The sequence below is a fragment of the Clinocottus analis genome, unplaced genomic scaffold (genome assembly GCF_023055335.1).
Source record: "Clinocottus analis isolate CAN_PGR_092001 unplaced genomic scaffold, fCliAna1.0.p SCAF_35, whole genome shotgun sequence".
Classification (NCBI taxonomy): domain Eukaryota; kingdom Metazoa; phylum Chordata; class Actinopteri; order Perciformes; family Cottidae; genus Clinocottus; species Clinocottus analis.
Window position 1 is genome coordinate 123,332 of NW_027176098.1, and position 20,673 is coordinate 144,004.

At 42.8% G+C, this 20,673-nt stretch overlaps 3 protein-coding genes across 5 annotated transcripts in view; 1 reads left to right on the top strand and 2 right to left on the bottom strand.

Annotated features, from left to right (window-relative positions):
- slc23a2 (solute carrier family 23 member 2) overlaps positions 1–18,594 on the bottom strand; it is a 31,937-nt gene extending 13,343 nt beyond the window's left edge. The window contains exons 1-5 of one of the 3 annotated variants that reach the window (XM_068596267.1): positions 18,290–18,594; positions 5,992–6,040; positions 3,117–3,325; positions 1,970–2,068; positions 628–744 (exon numbers count right to left, since the gene is read on the bottom strand). In XM_068596267.1, the coding sequence (XP_068452368.1) occupies positions 628–744; positions 1,970–2,068; positions 3,117–3,325; positions 5,992–6,040 (474 nt within the window). In that variant the 5' untranslated portion in view covers positions 18,290–18,594. The remainder of the gene's footprint in view (positions 1–627; positions 745–1,969; positions 2,069–3,116; positions 3,326–5,991; positions 6,041–18,289) is intronic. The other 2 variants (XM_068596268.1, XM_068596269.1) reach the window with 2 other exon arrangements.
- Positions 1–20,673, top strand: part of psat1 (phosphoserine aminotransferase 1) — a 201,849-nt gene that overhangs the window by 110,160 nt on the left and 71,016 nt on the right. The gene's annotated exons all lie outside the window — the stretch shown is intronic.
- pcna (proliferating cell nuclear antigen) overlaps positions 1–20,673 on the bottom strand; it is a 101,970-nt gene that overhangs the window by 36,012 nt on the left and 45,285 nt on the right. The gene's annotated exons all lie outside the window — the stretch shown is intronic.

Genomic DNA, 20,673 nt, shown 5'->3' on the forward strand with positions numbered 1-20,673 from the left:
GATTAACATTTATTTAATGCACGATTAAGTGGTGGAACCTGTGTATGAGGCCACTTCACATTGTAAATGTATTTCTGTAGCTTTAGCTCTGACTGAACACAGAGACATGACCGTAAACTCACATTATGATCCAGTAATGCGTTTATTAATTTAAAAAAAAGTCTAATAAAGAGGGTTGAAATGTTATCGATCTCAGCTACGTCAATGATGTAATAAAGTTGAACTTATTGACAACATGATGATTGACAACACATGAAAGCACCAATTTAAAGGCTTTGTATTGGTTCAGGCGCTGCAGCACAAAGCCATGAGGAGAGAGGAAAGGAGGCGCAGTGACGGCTCCTTGCGACGGAGGTATTTGTGGAAGAGTTACCGACTGCAGCTTAAACCCACACGACGCCCACTGTGAGCAAAACGCTCATTTTGGGACTCGAGTCCAGTTGCGTGGTGAAGAATACTGCACCGGGACGACAAGTACAGCATGACGCACCGTGATTATTCAGGGAGTGTGTGTGTGTGTGTGTGTGTGTGTGTGTGTGTGTGGGGAGCGCTTGTTTTCCAGCTCTTATGGCGAGACATTGCCTTTTTTTTAAAATACATTCATGAGCATTCAGCGTGGAGACGCACCTGCAAGCCCAAGAACACACACAGGTACCAGGGCGGGGTGTCTTCGATGGTGTAGATCATGTCCATCCTCCTGGGGTCCGTACTCTCCGTGCTGTCCAGCGTCTCAGACATTGAGCTCTACACACACACACACACACACACACACACACACACAGACACAGAGATGAGCAAAGTGTTGGTATGAGAACACAAGGAGGAACAAAACCCAAAACCAATGGTTTTATTCATATTTACTCAACAAGAGAAAGAGATCACGTGGAGACAGTCGGATGAATCGGCACTTTTTTCTTGAAAGTGAGTTTGTTTCACGACGTTAAAGCAGAGAACCAGGTCAGAAGTGAAACTTCAAAGCTGCATTTGTATATGGCTTCAATTAATATCAGGATATGGGCTTTTTTAAATAGGTTGGGAGGTTTTCTGAACTATAACGGAGGAGTAAAGATGGAGGTTTGCGTCAGATGTCACCTGCTTTTGTATTTAATGCAAAATAAGACCGATGAGTAAAACAAAATGACGATCTTTTTTAGATTATCATGGATTCAAACCTCATCTCTTGTTGCTGAGAGAAACTATTTCTCTCACCTGTTTGTTTATTCCAGTGGTTCTCAAACTTTTGCTGTCTCCACTTTGCAGGAAGCAAAATGTTCCACCGCCCCAACAACACGGGAACAAAATGGTCCAGCCATGTTTTTTAAATTAACAGATTAAAGAAAATGTCAATCCCTTTCAAGTAAACCAGATTGCTCCATCTGACAAAAACTAATAACATGTGCAATCACTTTGTCATAACAATGAAAATAAAGTTACACACGTGCAATATAGTTTCATGTTAAAGTGCCCTTGAGCAAGGCACTGAAGCCCCAGAGCTTCACAGCAGCACAAAGCTCCTTCATTACTGAGGACGGTGACATGCAGAGAATAATCCCCCCACTGTGGGATTAATAAAGGATTCATCTGCATCTCCCCCCGCGCCCCACCTGTAATACCTCCGCACCCCACTAGAGGGTCGCGCCCCACAGTTTGAGAACCACTGCTTCATCTTAACCGGTATTGAAACACGTCAGCCTCACTGTTCCCCCGGCTCTCAGCTGTATTAAAGTTATATTACATTAAGTTATCATGAAGTTACTGATGATGCAAACTGACGCAGCAGCAGGACGCTCAGACTGAAGCGCTCAACTGGCGAGAAAAAAAACTAAAAATCAAAGTGACCTCTTTTGCGAGAGGCGACCACGAGCATCAACAACAATCTTCAGAAGAAGAAGAAAGCGGATCAGTTGGGGTTCTTTGGGAGAACTCATGAGTTGGTTTGAGGTTCACGTCTCCGATCCTCCACGTTTACCTTTTCTGCTGCTTGATTCTCTTTAGCGTAGACGGCCATCAGCTCCGTGTTCTCGGTGTCGTGGTCGCCACTGGCGCCGCCCACGCCGTTCACCACCACCTTATAACACACACACACACACACACACACTAGCGGTTAGCATCGGTAATGCACGGCCTGATGATTTTTGCCGCCTACAAAACCAAAACGAGCAAAGGGACGTCTGAGGTGAAGTTTTGGAAGTTGTGTAACTTTGTGCGTGCGTGCCGACTCAGGAATGTAAAGCGAACAGAATAAACAGCTCGTAAGTGAGGGGGCGATGGACAGCGACCTGCACGCTGACAGGTGTTTTCCTAACGCATGAGTCCCTTCATAAAACAAGCATTCGTGTAAAAGGTCCAATGTGAAGACGTGCGAGCGTTACAAACCCGTCACTTGTCTTTCAACACTTGACAGCCGTTGCTGCTCACGTCACAGGAATCGTTAACACAAACAACCTCGCAGCCTGGACACCGCCTGACAAACAAACTTTGGGCTTGTATTTATTTCCCTTTAGTTTCACTGAACGTCTTATCTGAGTTTCTAAAAAAGGAAGCGAGCAGCTTCTGACTTAAACCTGCTTTAACTGATTTTTAGGAATACATCTGCAAAAAAATGAAAAAAAATAAATCACTTTAAAAAAATATTTGGATCATAACTATGAACATCCAGCATGATATGAGCCAGATTCCCTCAATATGCCTCCTGGAGCGTCAATAAGACACCTTTTTGGAAAGATTAGGACCTAAAGAATCAGAATCTGCAACAAGAATCACAATAAAACAAAGTCTTGTTCTTTTAGGAAGGAGTTTCAGTCAAAAAAAAACTGTCATTCGGTTAAAAAAAAAGAAGGAAAAATTACGTATTTTAAGCCAAAAGATTGTCTGAATGGGGCATGCTGGGACTTAAAACGGTTAAATGAACAACAGCGCCGTCATGTCTGCTGTGTGTGTTGAGACCCGTTAAATGCAAGTCGACCTGAAACTCCAGAGAGAAATATCCATTTCTTTAGCTGCTCAATCTTCCGCAGAGTTCAGATCAAGCTCGTCGCTAACTCTTTGTCAGTTAGCGACGTTCCCGACTGAGAGTCTCTCATGATAAAATGAATAAAAACACATGTTTTGTGTACCGGGATGGGGTAGAAATCGTCGCCATGCTTGCCCTCCTCTTCCAGCTTCCCTCCCTCGCCGTTGCCGTCCATGGACTTGGAGTTGGTGTTCTTCCCCACGCCCATCCTCGTGTCCTCCACGCCGCCCTCGGTCTCGCTGCCTCTTTCCGGTGGGAACGCCGCAGTCGAATCCTTCAATCCGATTATGTCGTCCAGGACTGCATCATCTGCTTCGGGGGGGGAGGGAGGAAGAGACATAAACAGAGAGATTACCATCTTGATTTACAACTTTTTAAGAGGTTTCAATATCCTGACTTCATTGAGGAGGTCTGATGGCGTCATAGGGCCGGAGAGGCCGCCGGGCCTCAAACGCACCTCGACTGCAACCGTCCATCACAAGAGAAGAGAAGACGCAGGGCAGAGCTCCACCAACGCAGACGTCTGCTTCCTCCCTTTGCAATCAAAACATCTCAGCTGCATTTAGTTTCGTTCTACTTGATCCGTGACTTTGACGTGTTCCACACACACCCCTCCCCTCGTTGAAGAAGAAAGACTAATGGAGGATGTCATTGGTCCAGATTGGCTGGTGCTCGTAAACTCATATTGTGTTTTACAGGAAGAAAAGATCATTGGATTTTAATATTTTCTTGCAAATCTTTTGCATATATTGTTAAACTGATACACAATACCATTCGGCATGTCATCTATAAAAGCTTAAAGACTTCTTTTTTTTTTATAGCCGATGTACAGCTGAAAGTATGGAAGCCCATTTCTGCCACACGCACACACATTTATTTATTTTTTTGGTCCTATTAATTTATTTAAAAAAAATTTTGTCCTAATTTTTTTGTGTGTGGCAGAAATGGGCTTCCATATAAAAAAGGGCCAAATAAATTATTTTTTAATAATTTTTTAAGTTAAAATGCCAAGAATTCATTGTTGTAGGTTCCAAACTGTGAGGATTGTTTATCTTCCCTATGCGACAATAACCTGAACGTCTTAAAATCACTCTCGGCTTTTAAGAAATTGTAATGAATTTGAGCAATCTGATCACTTTAATTCATCTGCTGGTACATTTAATTATGTTTATACACTTTTATTCCATCTGTATATTTTAAATTCTTCTTACTGTTTAATTTTAATCTTTATTTCCTTGTGAGCAACGCTGCTGTAATCCTGTAATTTCCCCACTGAGGGACTAATAAGGGATTATCTTATCTTGTGATCATTTCATTTTAAAGTAGATTTAATAGATTAACAATGACATGAATAATCTGCAGATTAAATCTGGATTAAAGCAGCGGTTAGTTGTAGCCCCGGTACTATTCATCAACAACTATTCAACAGGTTGAAACAGAACAATTTCCGTCAACAATCCGTGTTGCCGACCGGGCCGACAGACGTAGAGGAGAGATTATGCAGAGAGCTGGAAGAGAGAGAGAGACGGTCGATGAAGAGGAGGAACGGAGCAATCAGATGATCAGAGAGGAAGGAAGAAGAAACAAGTAAAAACGAGGAGGAGGCAGAGAGGAGACGCAGGTTGAGCCGGCAACGTCGACCTGTTTGACGCGTGAATTAGAAAGCGTTTATCACCGTATAATTAACCGTCATTAACTTTAATTAAGCTTATTTAACCTGCTGCAAACATCCGGACTGAGAGAAAAATCCAGTGTTCCTGCGTCAACCGTGTGATCTTGTATGATCTTACAGAACTGCCAAACAAAACAAACAGGAATCCATTCCTCTGAGGGACTTGCTGTACTCGCTCCTTGAACATTTCGAGTCGGCCTCGTGAACAATACGTGATAAAAATAAGAAATATTCAGCCACGCAGCGGATTGAACGAGCCTCGAACGCGACGTCTCAGTCACCGCCGTCTGAAACTAACAAGGTTTTTATTTTCCACACTTCAACATGACGGCGCTCGGACCTTTTCTCTTCCTCCCTCTGCGGTTTGTACGAGCCGGTTAGTGAATCACGACACAAACGCCCGGTGCAATGGACGTCTTCAAATATCCACCTCCAGTACAGGACAGCCTTTTTGCTTTTTTACACAACTATAGGATCCCGTTGCCCTCCTCCCACTCGGGGTGGGAGTCACCGGAGGTCCCACGATACAATATCGTCACGATACTTAAGTTACGATACGATATTATCGCGATACATTGAGTATTGCGCTATAATGCGATTTATTAAATTTTTAACTGCAAATTGGCCCCAAAGGAAAACTTTGTCAACAAAAACATAACTTGATTTCATTATTCTAGGACCAAAACGTTTAGAATTGATTAAATAAAAGATTGATACTCTGCTTCTGTGTATCGATACAATATCACCAAGCAAAATATTGCGATACTGTGCTGTATCGATTTTTTCCCTCACCTCCTACTGGACACCAACACGAGGCCGTTTCCTTATTTAAATGGTCCTTTTGTTAATTACTTGGAAGCCAAGTTATGGTTAGTTCGGTTCTTTACTTAAAGAAGCTTTTTCACAGCTTTATACTCTATTTGTTTGACTCAATTCCTCATATTCACTTGTGTCTCGTCGTGTGTTGCTTTTCATACGCTGATTATTTATGATAAATATACATTATTTTTAAAGAGTTGCATGTAAAAAAGAAAAGAAAAACCTGCAAAAAAAAACAAAAGCCTGAACAAGAAGGCCTAATAAATCCAGATCGCGACTTCTTAAAAAGCTACAAGACCGTTAACGACAAAGGTCGACGTTGTTACCTGTGAACCATGCCGGGTGAATAAAAGCACCCACGTAGATGCAAACCGAGGGTTTCATTCCCTTTCCGCAAGCATTTCCAAATTGTTGCATCCCCTAAATGTCCTTTCCCACCCAGCCAGTCTCCCTGCTTGCAGTGTAAATGTTGGGATAGGTGCAATACCTAGTTGACACATCCCATCACTCCTGTCAAGCTGGGCGGCTGGGAACATCTGTGTGGAAGAGGCAAGAGAGAGGAAGAGGAAGAGGAGAGCGAAGGAGGCATAGAGGAGAGGCAGAGGGTTCAAGGATAAGGAAGAGGGAGGTGAGACAGAAGTTAATTTGACACACAGCATTTTAATCACAAGCAAAAGTTAGTGTGTAAGTGCAACCGAGCTTCATTTTGAGATAATAAAGGGAGTGAATTATGTTTCAATCACATCTTCCACCCACAGAGGAAGCATTCAGGAATAAGGAGAAGAAAAGACGGCGATGGTGAACCTTTGTTTGTCGATGGATTCCATTGTTATTTTCCAACGCCACAGTTATGGTTGACATTTACTACTTTATGAAAATTAGCCTTTAATAGGTCACATTTTAACGTTCTAGTCGAGTGATGCAGCTTGAAGCCGGGCGGTGATTTATGATAAATACCACATGAAACACTGTCAGAGCTCAAGAGTCCATTTTATGTATCGCTTTTGGTTTTATTTGACTTTTATATATACATTATTAAAACATACATATTAATTTACTCAAGGGTGTACGTGTATTATTCTATTATATCGTTACGTCAGTGGCATAAAATAGTCTAAAAATGACAAAATGGTTGATTATAATTATTTCAACGTGAAAAAAAAATAAATTAGGAGACAATTTTTTTAAAATTACATTAATTTGCATATCGGATTTCCCCAATAAATGATTATATTGTATAGCGGGAAAGATGTTTTAAAGCGGCTCGACTGCGTTGAACCCATTTCCCTCAATACATTGACTTTTTGGGAAATAAACTGTCCGCTGTGAACATCCATCACATTTTACAGACTTCACTTCAACGTACTTCAGCCGTCGTGTGCGTTTATTTCTTTAAACTGCTCGTGAGCGACTCATCCGGTGCTCGCTGCTGCAGGATGAATGGAAGCTGCACATGGAAACAGAGCACGTGATTGGCTCTCTGTTGCTACGGTGAAGGCGGTTATGGGATGTGGAGTGTGACAGAAAGTGACCACTGACGGCTGCGTGACATCCTCTCAAATCACTGGAGACACACAAACACGCTGCTCGACTCTTTCCCTGCACCACACACACACACACACACACACACACACACACACACAATACTGCAGTTGCACAAAAATACTTTTTCTCGTTGTGTAAAACATGTCACACGAATAAAAGCAGGAAGTGTGTGTGTGTGTGTGTGTGTGTGTGTGTGTGTGTGTGTGCTCTTCTTTTAATGGGTTTTCAATAACAATAATAATGTTCACTGTATCCCAGAGGCTAATAACAGTCTAGTGCGTGCGTGCGTACACACACACACACACACACACACACACACACGTGTGTGTGTTAAGTGTGATTTAAGTGTGTGTTTGTCTTAAGTGTGTCAAGTCTGTATGTGTGTTATGTGTGTATGGGTCTTATGGGTGTTATGTGGTATGTGTGTTATATGCGTGTGTTGAGTGCATGGGTGTTATTTGTGTGTTATGTGTGTATGTATGTATGTGTGTTGTGTGTTAAGTGCATGGATGTTATGCGTGTGTTAAGTGCATGAATGTTATGTGTGTGTGTGTTGTGTATGTGTGTTATGTGTGTGTGTTAAGTGCATGGGTGTTGTGTGTGTGTGAGTGAGAGAGAGAGAGAAAAGCGTCTGAGAAAACCCAGCGCGAGGAGGAACAAAGACACAGGTAATGTGACTCATCCCAGAATAAGCCGGCGGACACCGTCACCGTCACGGCGCTGTAACCATGGTAACCTGAGCCGCAGATCGTGTGCGGGCTTGTGCGGGACGCCACCGGAGGACTTCACACCCGATCTTTGTGTCGGCGGTGTCATCTCTATGGCCAAATGTGTGCGCAGTGAGCACGTTTGTGTACATGGACTCCGCCCCCTCCAGGAGGCGGGCAGAGGCGCGGTCACATTCTGGACCTGCTACAAAGAGCCGCCGTTGGTTTGGAGTAATGTTGAGGAGCGAGGAGCGCTGCATGTCTGTGTCCTTACACTCATCTCAGTTCCTTCTCAAGGATCCGACTCACAAGACAAAACAGCATCTTCACTGCTGCAATGAATGATTCAAATGAATGCATCACCCATTAGCAAAGGAAGCCACGATATGCTAAACGTGAAGAGGACTTCCTCATATGACCCGCTTCATTCAACCAACTGTTCAGACACTTCAAGGCATTCAGTTACTATCAGTGATGTGAAACACATAAACGCCATGACGATTAACGAGCGGGAGAACTAGAGAATATTGATTATCAGAAGGAAGGTAGATTCCTTTTCTGTCATTGAGCCACATGCTACATTTAAACTAGCCACATGCTACATTTGAACTAGATTCAAGTAGCCATATGCTATATTTTAAGTAGATTCAAGTAGCCATATGCTATATTTCACGTAGCCACATGCTATATTTCAACTAGATTCAAGTAGCCATATGCTATATTTTAAGTAGATTCAAGTAGCCATATGCTATATTTCAGTTAGCCACATGCTATATTTCAAGTAGCCACATGCTATATTTCAACTAGTATCAAGTAGCCATATGCTATAGTTCAAGTAGCCATGTGCTATATTTCAACAAGTTTCAATTAGCCACATGCTATATTTAAAGTAGCCACAAATCCCCCCCGCCCCCCCTCCAAAAAAATATGAGTCAAATCTCAAACGCCTGGTACAGAACATCAATAACCCCCCCCTCCGCCTAAAAGGAGACAAACAGCACATGGAGGTCAACAGGACAGGATCAGGTGCGTCTATTGAGAACCTGAAATCACATGAGCATGCAAATGCTTCGCCCATTGTCACTTGGAACACGTCGCTTTAAGGTTTCACAATGAACAATGCGGCCGCACAAAAGGGTTGATCGCTATGTTATTCCAACAGTTCGTCCCCTCAGAGCTCGGCCTGCTGCCAGCTCGTCCCGTCAGACACATGAAACCTCCACAACACCCGAGACAACAATCTGAAGGATGAACAGATACAGGGTGAAAGGTCCCGCGTTTGTCAAGATGCACGTGTTGCGTGTGAGCAGAGATGCTCTTAAAACACACACGTGAGGGGTTTCCATTTCCCCAGTGAGGGGTGGGGGGGGGGGGGGATTGTGCAATTTCTGCAAGGTCATGTTTACATTGTGGAGCTTCAGGGCCAGCAGGCCAACATGCACTGAGGTTGGCCAGACATGTGCGGGTTTCTTTACACTACGTTTAGCTGACGCTTTCATCCAAAGAGACTTACAATAAGTGCATTTAACCTCGAGTACAAACTCAGAACTACAAGAATCAAGAAAGCACAAGTTCTTCAATAAGGTTAAACTACAAAGTGCTTTCAGTAAGTGCTACTAACAGGGTTGATGCACATTGACCACTGGATGTTATTGACTTTTAACCACTTTTCAATGACTTTTAAAACAAGTTTACATGAGCAATTATGGTGTGAAATCTGTGCGTAAACAGTTTAAAAATACTACATTTTATCACTTTTTACTAACAATGAGGATTCAAAGCATACAGTAAACCTTAAATGACACAAATGAATGAGACAATAGTTTGATTAAAAGAATAAAACATTTATACAGATGCCTGTATGTATGCTGCTGATATTTTGAGCGTGTTTTACTTTTCATGCATTATTTTCTAATGATCTAATTTTGTCATTTTAAATTATTTCTATGGTTCTAATGTGTCTGCTACCATTAAACTGTAATTCACTTTATCATTCCATTGAAAGCAAATCATAATGTTTAGTTGATTCATTACATGTACTCTCATTGCGCTCGTCTTTCTTTTGGGTCGGCACACAGCCGTCACATTTTAAAAAAGGCCGTCTCGAACTTGGCTAAACATTACTGGTTTACTTTGTTGGTCTGCATCTCGTCAATAATCTAAAATTGGTTGATGAACTCATCAGCGTGGCTTTACAAAAGAAGACAAACCCTCAGAAACTTAGCTCCTCGTGTCACATGAGCCGGTAATAACCATTTTGTTCCAGTGCCGCTTCAAAGACATGTGCACACATGAACTCATTTGTTGTTAACGTTCAATTATCGTGCCGGCTTTCAGTGGAATTACCAACCGCGGCTTAATACAGAGTCACGTAACCAGTACACCTAAATGTTTTTTTTTTTAAAAAGCACGTCATGGTTTTGCAACACGTTTTGTAACGCGTTTTGTAACCGAGCTGTTGGTTTGGGCGTTCACTACAAACATACATCTTGACTTCTGAAATGTTTGTCTTTCCTAATTTCTATCCCACTTTATTTATTCACCCTAATAAATCATTGATCTGCTCTGTTCTATTATTTATTTATTTATTGTTTTTTGCCGACGAGTTAAAAATCAATTTAGGTCATTTTATTTAACCCCACCGGAGCAAACACACGGAAGAATCATGGTGAAAAAAAGAAAGAAAAGCATGACGATACAGCAGTAGAAGGTGCAGCATCTTTGTCAGGACCTCTGACTGTTCTCTGACCTTTCAGCACACAAAAGCTCACATCAAACGGAGGCCATAGTTGTAGAACCCCCTGCTTTCCATTTGTATTGATTTACTTTTGTTCCCACTTGCCTTTTAATCTTAAAAACACAGGGAGTTTGATGAAGGCAGGAAGAAAGAGCTGGCAAAGAACAGTTTACTAAAGATGTTAAAGTGACTTATACGAGTCAGTATACAACAGGACAATATCAAGTTAATATTTATCTGAAAGTCGTTTTTTTATAGATTCTTTTTTATAACTTGGCTTTTCTTAAAGTCATCGTACTCTCTTGGGCGCTTACCGGTTAAAACAGCAGGTGGACTCTCATGCTGTGCTGGAGACACATTCCTCAGGTTAAGAAACAAAAGCAGCAGGGAAGAAGACTTACATGGAGATCTTATAAATGCATTTCCAACCCTCCTATCAAAGCAACACATACGCCCACGCAGCATGCTATCAGCAGCACACCAATGGGCGTGAAAGGTGAGATAAAAAAGAAGTTTCCTTCATTTGTTCTCAGATAAGACAAAAAGAGAGCACTGTAACTGTACACATGTCTTATATCCAGCACCCCAACGGGGGCATTTAAAGCTGGAAAGGCATCCATTGTTGCTGGAAGTTGATGAAATCCCAGACTCCTGCTGTTGCTCCCAGTGGAGCGGTTTCATTTACTGTGAAGACAGATGACCTTCATTCAGCCACATTATGGCTTCTAAACGATGCGCTTTTTTGGTTCATGTTGGCAGAACGTGGAACCAAAGAAACGCGGCTCAGAGAGGAGGGGGACACATTACTGGGCGAGGCTCCTCACACCCAGACGGCCCTGATACCAGAGCGACGAGGACAAAACAACACGATTTTAACAAGATTACAACAAGTTCACAGTGTTCTACGAAATATCCTGAACGGCCCTTACCACGAAGGAGACCAGCAAGGACTGAAGTCAGACTACACACACAGCCACAACAACTTGGGTTCTCTTTTGTGTGATATACAAACAGACATACATACATACATCTCAATATCAAACCATTTATATACTAATTATTTTTCCCTGTGCGCTTTTTGTTGGATTGTATTTTATTTGTGCAAGTGGTTTTCTCTACATGCTCCAATAATAACGGAAAAGTTTTTCTACCAAGCTCCACACATAGCTAGCTATGTGTACAGCTAGCTAGCCACCTAAACAGCTACCTACCTACCTAAATAGCTACCCATCTATCTTTTGGGCCTTTGGGATCTCGCCCAAGACGTCAAATGGACCCCTGAGTGTAGGACAGAATACATTCGGCAATTCAATCAGTTAGAAATGCTCGTTAGTGCATCCATCAGCTGACATACGTGCAGTGTGGGTCCTCACAATACTCACATTATCATCCAAACAGCACAGATCGCCTCAGAGGACAAGCTGCCAGGCACAAGATCACGGCTGTGGCCGTGTCGACTGTATAGAGGCAATTTCTACATCCTGGCACAAGAGAGGGGGAGTTCCTCTGATTTACATCGCATTAGACTCTTCATGTGACTCGTTTTGTTCGACTTCTTCCATTTGATTAATCGGCAGACAATTTTCTTGATGTTTCGTCTATAAAATGCAAGAAAATAGTTATCCGACACTTAAAACCTCACAAAAGGTTCTCTATCTGCTACTCGGCAAATGCTCGTTTACAATGAATGTTCCATGTAAAGACATATTACACATAGCCGCCGCATGCTTGAGGGAAGTTGCGTCAGCGTGCATGTGAGTCAGGGGGTCGCTTTCGCCGACGCAATTTCTGTTGCTTCAGGGTTCATAGTCTCGTTCAACTGCCGTAGACTTCTTTCAAGTCTCACCAGAGCCGGGCTGGAAGGATGTCAAAATATGATTCTCACACACACTGTTGAAACAAACAGAAGCTCAGCACAGTCTGTTAAAGCCTGGAAAAGAACCTGCATTTGCTAATCAAACAATGGCATCCGCACCAAGGTTTGATTAGCCTCGTTAGTCGCGATCGGCAATCAATCAATCGCCCAGCTGCCGTCTCTGCTCCACACAGCCCTAACACACACACACACACACACAAACAATTGAATGCTCACTTCCTCCTTACACCAGATGTGGCCAAGCAAAGTCATTGACAATTCTGTCCGATTGAAAAAATTAAATAAAAGCAGTGCATAAAGACAGCCATTGAATTCAGACAGACACACACACACACACTCTCTCAGCAAAGCGCTGATGTCGTCCTGACGTGACCCGACGTCTCAGTAGCAGCTCGTAAACGTCACCTCGCTGACCCTGATGCGTCCTGAAACATATGTAGGCTAGTTAATGAGTAGCCTCTGTATAATCTTTGATTTACTTCCTTTTTTAACATCTATCAGTTAGTATGAGACACATTAAAACTATAAAGTTACTTATTTAGTTTATTGTATTTTTAATGTAGACAATGTTTGTCCTGGGTGGACGGGTGCTGATGCGAGGTGGGGTGTGGAGAGGAAGGGAGGGAGGTAAAGGGAGACGGGGATTGTGCCGCTAATGTAATCATATAAACCTTTACACAGTAACATGGGAAGGCAGGGCATGGCGCGGCACGGCGGTGTAATCTTAGTCACATGCCGCCAGCGGCTAACGGGGCCAAACATCCAGTTCTGTGATCCAGATCACCTCGCTGTGTTTCCTGGCTCAGTCCATTCACTGACAGTCAGAGTGACTCAGCTGTTTTAGAGGGTTGAAAAACTAGTTTTTTTAATTTTTTAAAACAACACTGCGACAGTTGCAACATGTGCCTTAGAAAACTGGTTATTGTCCACATAGCGCCACAAAGCTTTTCTTACACTTCACGTGAACGAGAAACCTGGAAGCTTCAAATTGGTGTCAAGAGGAAACAACCCGGAGGATGATTACGGTTTACTGGAAAAGCTGCAGATGAAAGTCTGCAGTTGTGTGAATGCACCTCACCAGAGAATTGGGAGGATCGGGTTCATCGGCCGGTTAACAGATTGAAGACGACGCGTCTAAAAGGCACCGACTCCTCGAGAGAACCAGGAGGCAGCACCTGCTCCAACTACGAGCACCTTGACTATAGAAGTAGCACTCATTTTTATAGCATTGTGAGAGCTCCTCGACTAAGGCAACCAAAATATAAACATTTAGAACAGTTTACAACTTCAGAGGAAACGTCCTGCAGCAAAGGCTGTGCATCGAATGCTCGTACAGAAAAAATATCAAGTTTATTTTGACATAACATCTAAGAAAATGTCACATCATGTCAGAAGCTCGGGAAAGGAGAGAAATTAGGAGGGGGGGATTCAGTTTCATGCAATCTGCGACCGCGCCACTAGATGGCACTAAATCCTGCACGCCATCCCCTTTAACTCGATCGCAGGAAGTTAACATTGGCGGGAAAAGAGGGAGGCTGAAGAAAGAGAAGAACAGGTTTGGATAACAATTTGAAAATGTCACTCACTCAGGGGATAGTGGACCGATCACCAGGAGTACACGCATCATCAATAGGACTAAATAAAAGAGTGCAATTAGTAAATATTTTGGGATTATGTGGGAGGAAACCAGGAGTAAACCCACGTTGACAAAGGGAGAATAGTCAAACTCCACACAGAGAGAAGGGTGGAGGCGTCTCTGAGAGGCTGCAGTGTTAAGTCACTTAATCACTGTGTCGCCCTCTGTCTTTGGGGAGAAGGGGGAAGGGAGATTGGATGGATGGAGGGAAGGATGGAGAGGAAGAGGTCCCTGCTGGTGACCAACATCAGCTGCAGCCTCCTCCAGCTGCCCGACATCGTGGTCTTCACCTTCTCCTCTATCATTTTCTTCACCATCGTCACCACCTCTGTCTTACTATCAACCTTCTTATTTTCCCCAACTAAACAGTCTAAATTTTTTTTGAAAAAATCAAAAAGATATTACTTTTTTTCTTTTATAAAAAGAGGAAAATAGCAAAATCGGCACATTTGAGATGAAATCATTCTATATTTATGACATTATTTTGGCTCCAATCCTGAGCTCCTACTGCTCCACATCCCAGAGAAATATATTTTCACATGCTGTATTGTTACCGACATGATGACGCCAGCTGCTCCATTAAAAACGAGGGCTTTAATTCCGGCAGCAATATCAAAACTCAGATCATTTCATCCCCTGAAACTGTAAGCAAAAGGTCCTGAGGGGACTTCTGATTCATAACGGCAACACATAATGTGCACGTTTTCCTGCTAACATGTCTTAAAAATAAGTCTGTTGCCGGTTATTATCTTGTTTATTCTTTGAATAAAGAAAGTCGATTCAATAAGGAAAGTTGATTCTATAAAGAGCCCAAACTCTGACTGATGTACACATCATTGCTTCATCAACTTCCTCAGGTACTGGAAGCAACTTTCACATCCACCTGAATAGTCAGCAGCGCTGGCACCACCTAGAGAGTCAAACAGCCACTACAGCCGGTCTCCTGTTACACCACAATCGCACCTCTGGGGTACTCGATGCCACAGCTCCTGTCGGTCCAACACATCTAACGAGATGACGGACGAGTCGGCGACCAAGGAATGATTCTGTGTGCTAGTTTTGACACAGCAGCACGGATGTGCGTTACTTGAAGAACACACATCATTGGCCTTCGCTCGGGTCCAAGCGGGACTCCGCAGCAGAAAAAAAAAGTTCCATCTTACCTCACCTAATCCGATCTAAATAAGAGGAGCAACTTGGAAGAGAGCCGGCTCCCCCACAGTACTTGAGATCGAAGGCTTGATACTGTGCACCAATATTGCGTTTAGACACCGCCGGCGGAGTTCAATCAAGAGAGCATTACAAGTAAAGCACTGGGTGAGAGTGACCGGCACAAACGCGTTGTTCTGGCTCGCCCACACGCACACGCACACACACACACACACACACACGGCAAGATGTAATTGACCAGTCGTGAGTCAGGTCAAATGCAAAACTAGTGCTCATGCAAAAACTGTGTTGTGTACATAGATTGTACGAGCAACAATGACACAGCACAAGTGCTCAAAAGCACTTGATTTCATTCAGAAAAAAAAGTGTTGCTGTGCTGGTTACATTTTAAAATCACTTTGTTACATTTTGATCACTTTGTTACATTTTACTTACTGTGGCCTCGTTTCTCATTTTTAATATCCTGCACCTGGGAACGGCACGATCACGGCTCGAAGTAAAGATAACTTAAAGCGTGTCTTTTGTACACTTATAATGCCATAAATCATTAAGATTTCCCTGATCTTTTTTTTTTTTTTTTAAAAAGAAGAAAATATACTTTGCTCTAGAGTTGAGTGGATTAAAAAAAAAGTTCACTTGTGGATTTTACATAATAATCATCAGCATCCTGGTCTTTTCCAGACCCAGAGGATATTTGCAGACAAATTAAAGGTTGCTTTCAATGTCCCATGGCCTTGTTTTAACAAAAAAAGACAGAAAGAAAAACTAAACACTGGCCTAAAGTGAATGCTATGATAACTTACACTCGCGCAACAACACGTCACCGTGCACACCGAGCCGAGCAGCGGACAGTAACCACAATGCAAGTTTAACAGAGAGGGGGGACCAATTTAGGTTCCTAACAATTGTGCTTACACAACGGTACTCCGACCAGAATCCACACGTCGCAGAGGTCAACACATGAGTAGACTCAGAATACAGCAGTGCGTACGGCTCAAGAGTGGACCGAGTCCTCTCTGTCGAGAGAGGAAACAACGTGTGCAGAGGTCCACATGGAACACAAATGTTGTCGTCGCTTCTTTACACTCAGGTTCTTAATTAATTGAGAAAATACTCTGAACTCGATCCCCGGGGGTTCCGAGCCAGCGCTATGTAGGATGGACTCAGTAGCAGCTGAAAGCCGAGCAATCAATTTACGAAGCCCACAATAGCTTCGACCGCTAACTGAGCAGAGAGATCACTCGCTGCGTTTCACGCACAGCGATGTGCAAGAGATGGTTATCGCACTGGTAGGAAAAACCTGCCACACTTTATAGCTGCGAATGTCCGTATTGCTGGGAAGGAAAACCAGGAAGGAAGGGATAAAATCTAAGTGACGTTTGTAGCACTAAGAACAACTTTAACGCCTCAAGCTACATTTATAATAATATAGATAATAGGGCTTCGCTCGGCCAAACTAATTCTTAGCTAACTAACACTCAAACGATTTTGTTGACCAATCAATTAGTTGATTTAATCGACACATCTGTTAAACCGAGTTCCCTCACAGAGAGACGTTTAAAAACACTTTCAATGTAGCGTATACCTGAGATAGGAATTTATTGCATAAGGTACAACTTGATTGTGGCTTTACTCAGGCCTACCATGGCTGGAAGGCCCGGATTATAAAGAAAAAAGTGTCACGATAAATTGTTCTTTATACCAAAAAGGTTGATGTAGTTTTCACCTCTTCAAAACCATTTTCCTTGGAAGCAGGTGAGGTTGAGCTTCAAGTCTGAATACAACACTGCCTGGCCGAAAAAAAAAGTCCCCTCCAAAAAAAAAGTCACACACAGACTAATATTTCATTGGACCGCCTTTAGCTTCGGTTACGGCAGCATTCGCTGTGCCATTGTTTCCATAAGCTTCTGCAATGTCACAAGATTTATTTCCATCCAGTGTTGCATTCATTTCTCACCAAGATCTCGTATTGATGATGGTAGAGTCTGACCGCTGCACAAAGCTTCTCCAGCACATCCCAGAGACTCTCAAAGGGGTTCAGGTCTGGGCTCCATGTGTAAACATGATGTCTCATGCTCCCTAAACCACGCTTTCACAACTTGAGCCTGATGAATCCTTGCATTGTCATCTTGGAATATGATCATGCCATCAGGGAAGAAAAAAAATCCAATGATGGAATAACCTGGTCATTGCTGAACCTGGTCGTTGCTGAACCTAGACCTGAGCAACTGCAGCAACCTCAGATCATAGCAATGCCCACACAGGCTTGTACAGTAGGCAGTAGTAGTTAAATATATTTTTTTTTGGCCGCAGTGTATATAATAATAGAGAAAATCAGTGTCATGTGACAATGCACTGTGATGAGATGGTGAGCAGAGACAGACAAAACTGCATCTTCATCCATCATCATCGTCACGATTATTACCACACAATGCGTCTCAACTCACCTGTTTGATAACGTGTATTTTCCTGTATGACACACACATGCAGGCATGCACGCACACGTTTCCAGGACAACCCCATCATCAAGAACCAATAAATCCTCAAAAGGCCAAACGCACCAGGTGGTGCTGCCTGCTGGTAGTTGTAGTTTCTAATGGGTTCTTGTTTCATAAAAAAAAAGAAGAAAGAAAAAAAGCTCCAGGGCTATGCAGATTAGGGAAGCGTGTATCAAGACGCCCTACAATGTGTTTTATACGTTTAAAGACACAATAACGCCCTCGTATCTAGGTTAGAAACAGAGATAGACGTCTGACCTTATTCGTGGTCATAAAGATAAGTAAGCCTCTATAGTTCCTGCGTTAAAAAAATACATGTTTTGTTGCCGTATTTTATATATATTTTTTAATCGCGCTAAATACGGACACGGGTGCAGTGGACTAGTTAAATGGGCCTTGGTGTTCAGTCACACTTTCAGCATCAGCAGACACACAACGGTCACACCGGCCCGCCGAGTCTCTCCTCGCTCGCGCTAGCTACGTTACATCTGTAACGGCTACTCGGCGTCCGCCGCCGGGGCGCGAGCCGCTTCCGAGCGTCCACGTGCGCTCAGACTAGGGTGTCTCGTGCGATTTATGTATTTAAGAAAAAGGAAATGGCACGTTTTGTCCTCACCTGCCCGATGAAAGAGAAGAAGGAGCCCACTTCCCGTCGGCTCGTCCCAGTGGGTCTGTGTTGTTGGAGCGCACGAGGAAGGAGCGGGAGGAAAGGGGGGAGTGCTACTCTTGTAGTCGGAAGAAGACCCCACGCCGAAGTCTTTAAGCCCGGTTCTTCACAAACGAGCGGCTTCTCTTCCACCAGCGGGTTTTTTTCACGACAGGCGACAGGTCCTCTGTGTTCATGGAGGGGATTTCGCCTCTCATAAAGCAATGGGGTTGACGTTCGTCATCACGCATGCCCAAATCCACCAGTGACGTTAAAGCGCCTTCCCCTCAGACCCCGCCCACTGTCATGGAGCCCGCGGCTCAGCCAATCGGAGGCAACCTGGCGTGTGACGCATCCCTCCCTCCTTCCTCTATGAAGATGCTCAGTGACAGCGCCTTCCCAACATCTTCTGTAATAGGCTAATGACCGTCCTTGTATAAGCTGCGCTTTTTTTCATCTACTTTTTATTTAAACAGTTGAACAGTTACTCAACCAAGCACGTTTACCACCTCCTAAGATATAAAAACGGGGTTCTTTCTGCTTGCCACCATGTTTTCCCTCACACCGCCATCTGATGGTATTTTATTGCCCTAAATTCACACGCTTCGGGTTGTTGTCCTTACGTAGCCCAATGGCAAATTGTTTGATAACAGGGCGAAACCAGCACATGGCAAACCGTTTGTATTGTTTTTAAAGATTTTTTTTTTTTTGGAGGAGTTGACATTTTGATAGTTGGCATCCATAATTAACATCAGACCTCCATTACCCAAAACAGGAATTATTTTGCTGAGGCACATTTGCATTTAATACAAAGAAAACCCCTACTTTTATCCAAAATGTGTATATTATTACGCTTCAATGAAATGCAAGTAGAAGATGAACAATCTGAGCAAATTACTATATTAATAAGATTAATGGAAAATGGTAACTTGTGTAATTGTAACATGACTGTAATAGATGTTATTCATTACACGGATCCTTGGTTAGGTTGACTATAGGAGGCGGGAACACGTTCTCTGTTACCTTTACATGATTTGAGTGTCATGTTTACATAAAATTCCCCAGGAAACCCATGACACACCTTGTGATTCCTGAACCTTTTTTTGAATATTCAAGTAGCTGCCTCAGCAAACTAAGAGCTGTATCAGCAAATATTTAAATAAATGATTATATCAGCACAGCAGGAGTTACTAACCTTTAACCTGTAATAGTAAAGCTAAATCCAACATATGTATAGTTTTTAGTGTGTGTGTGTGTGTGTGTGTGACACGGATGGTAGTGGCGCCCCCTGCAGGCTTCCTGCAACACCGCAGCCCTTCACTACGCTCAGTGCAGAGATAAGTCATCACTCACAAAACAACTTCACTGACAACAATATGTCTCATCCAACACACACCGGACGCAAACTAGTGCACTAAATGTGGATTAAACCGCAGTTGGAAATAGTCCATGCAACAAATGCACTATTTCCTCCTGTAGGTTTGATTTAAAAAAATTAAAAAAACAGTTTTGGGGAAATTACTGATGGAAATGTGTTTGTGTTTTTAAAGATTAACGTCTTTAGGAGGAACCAACGCGCTTGGAGCTGAGAAGTACAGACAGGAAGTCAGATGGTCTTTAGAGACGGACTGACACCTTTCTGGTTCTGACAAAAAAACAAAAAAAACATAAAATTTATGCTTTAATTTGTACAATTTGTAAGACGAGGAAAGCTAAATACAATGGGCGTATAGGTCACACACACGCACAAACACACACACACACACACACACACACACACACACACACACACACAGTACGCACAGAGTGACCACAAATACATTTTTATTTCATTATAGAATTATATTCTGATAATTTTCTCTATTAATTTAGTCATTATTTTCTTTGTGAAATGCTTGACAACATAGTCAAAGTTGTTGAAATCAAATCTGTTGTGTTATTTTACTTGACATTCCTGAATCCTAAAGATATTTAGTTCATCAGAAACTATTCACCTTTATGAGGTGGAATTGTGTTGTTTTTGGGGTCAGTTTTGAGATTATGAAAGTGTATTTTCTGTCACTTGTTAGCTAGCAGGCTAGCTCAAGAACCTGTGTGTTAGCCTGTTTGTTAGCTAGCAGGCTAGCTCAAGAACTTGTTTGTTAGCCTGTTTGTTAGCTAGCAGGCTAGCTCAAGAACCTGTTTGTTAGCCTGTTTGTTAGCTAGTAGGCTAGCTCAAGAACCTGTTTGTTAGCCTGTATGTTAGCTAGTAGGCTAGCTCAAGAACTTGTTTGTTAGCCTGTTTGTTAGCTAGCAGGCTAGCTCAAGAACCTGTTTGTTAGCCTGCTTGTTAGCTAGCAGCCTAGCTCAATAAC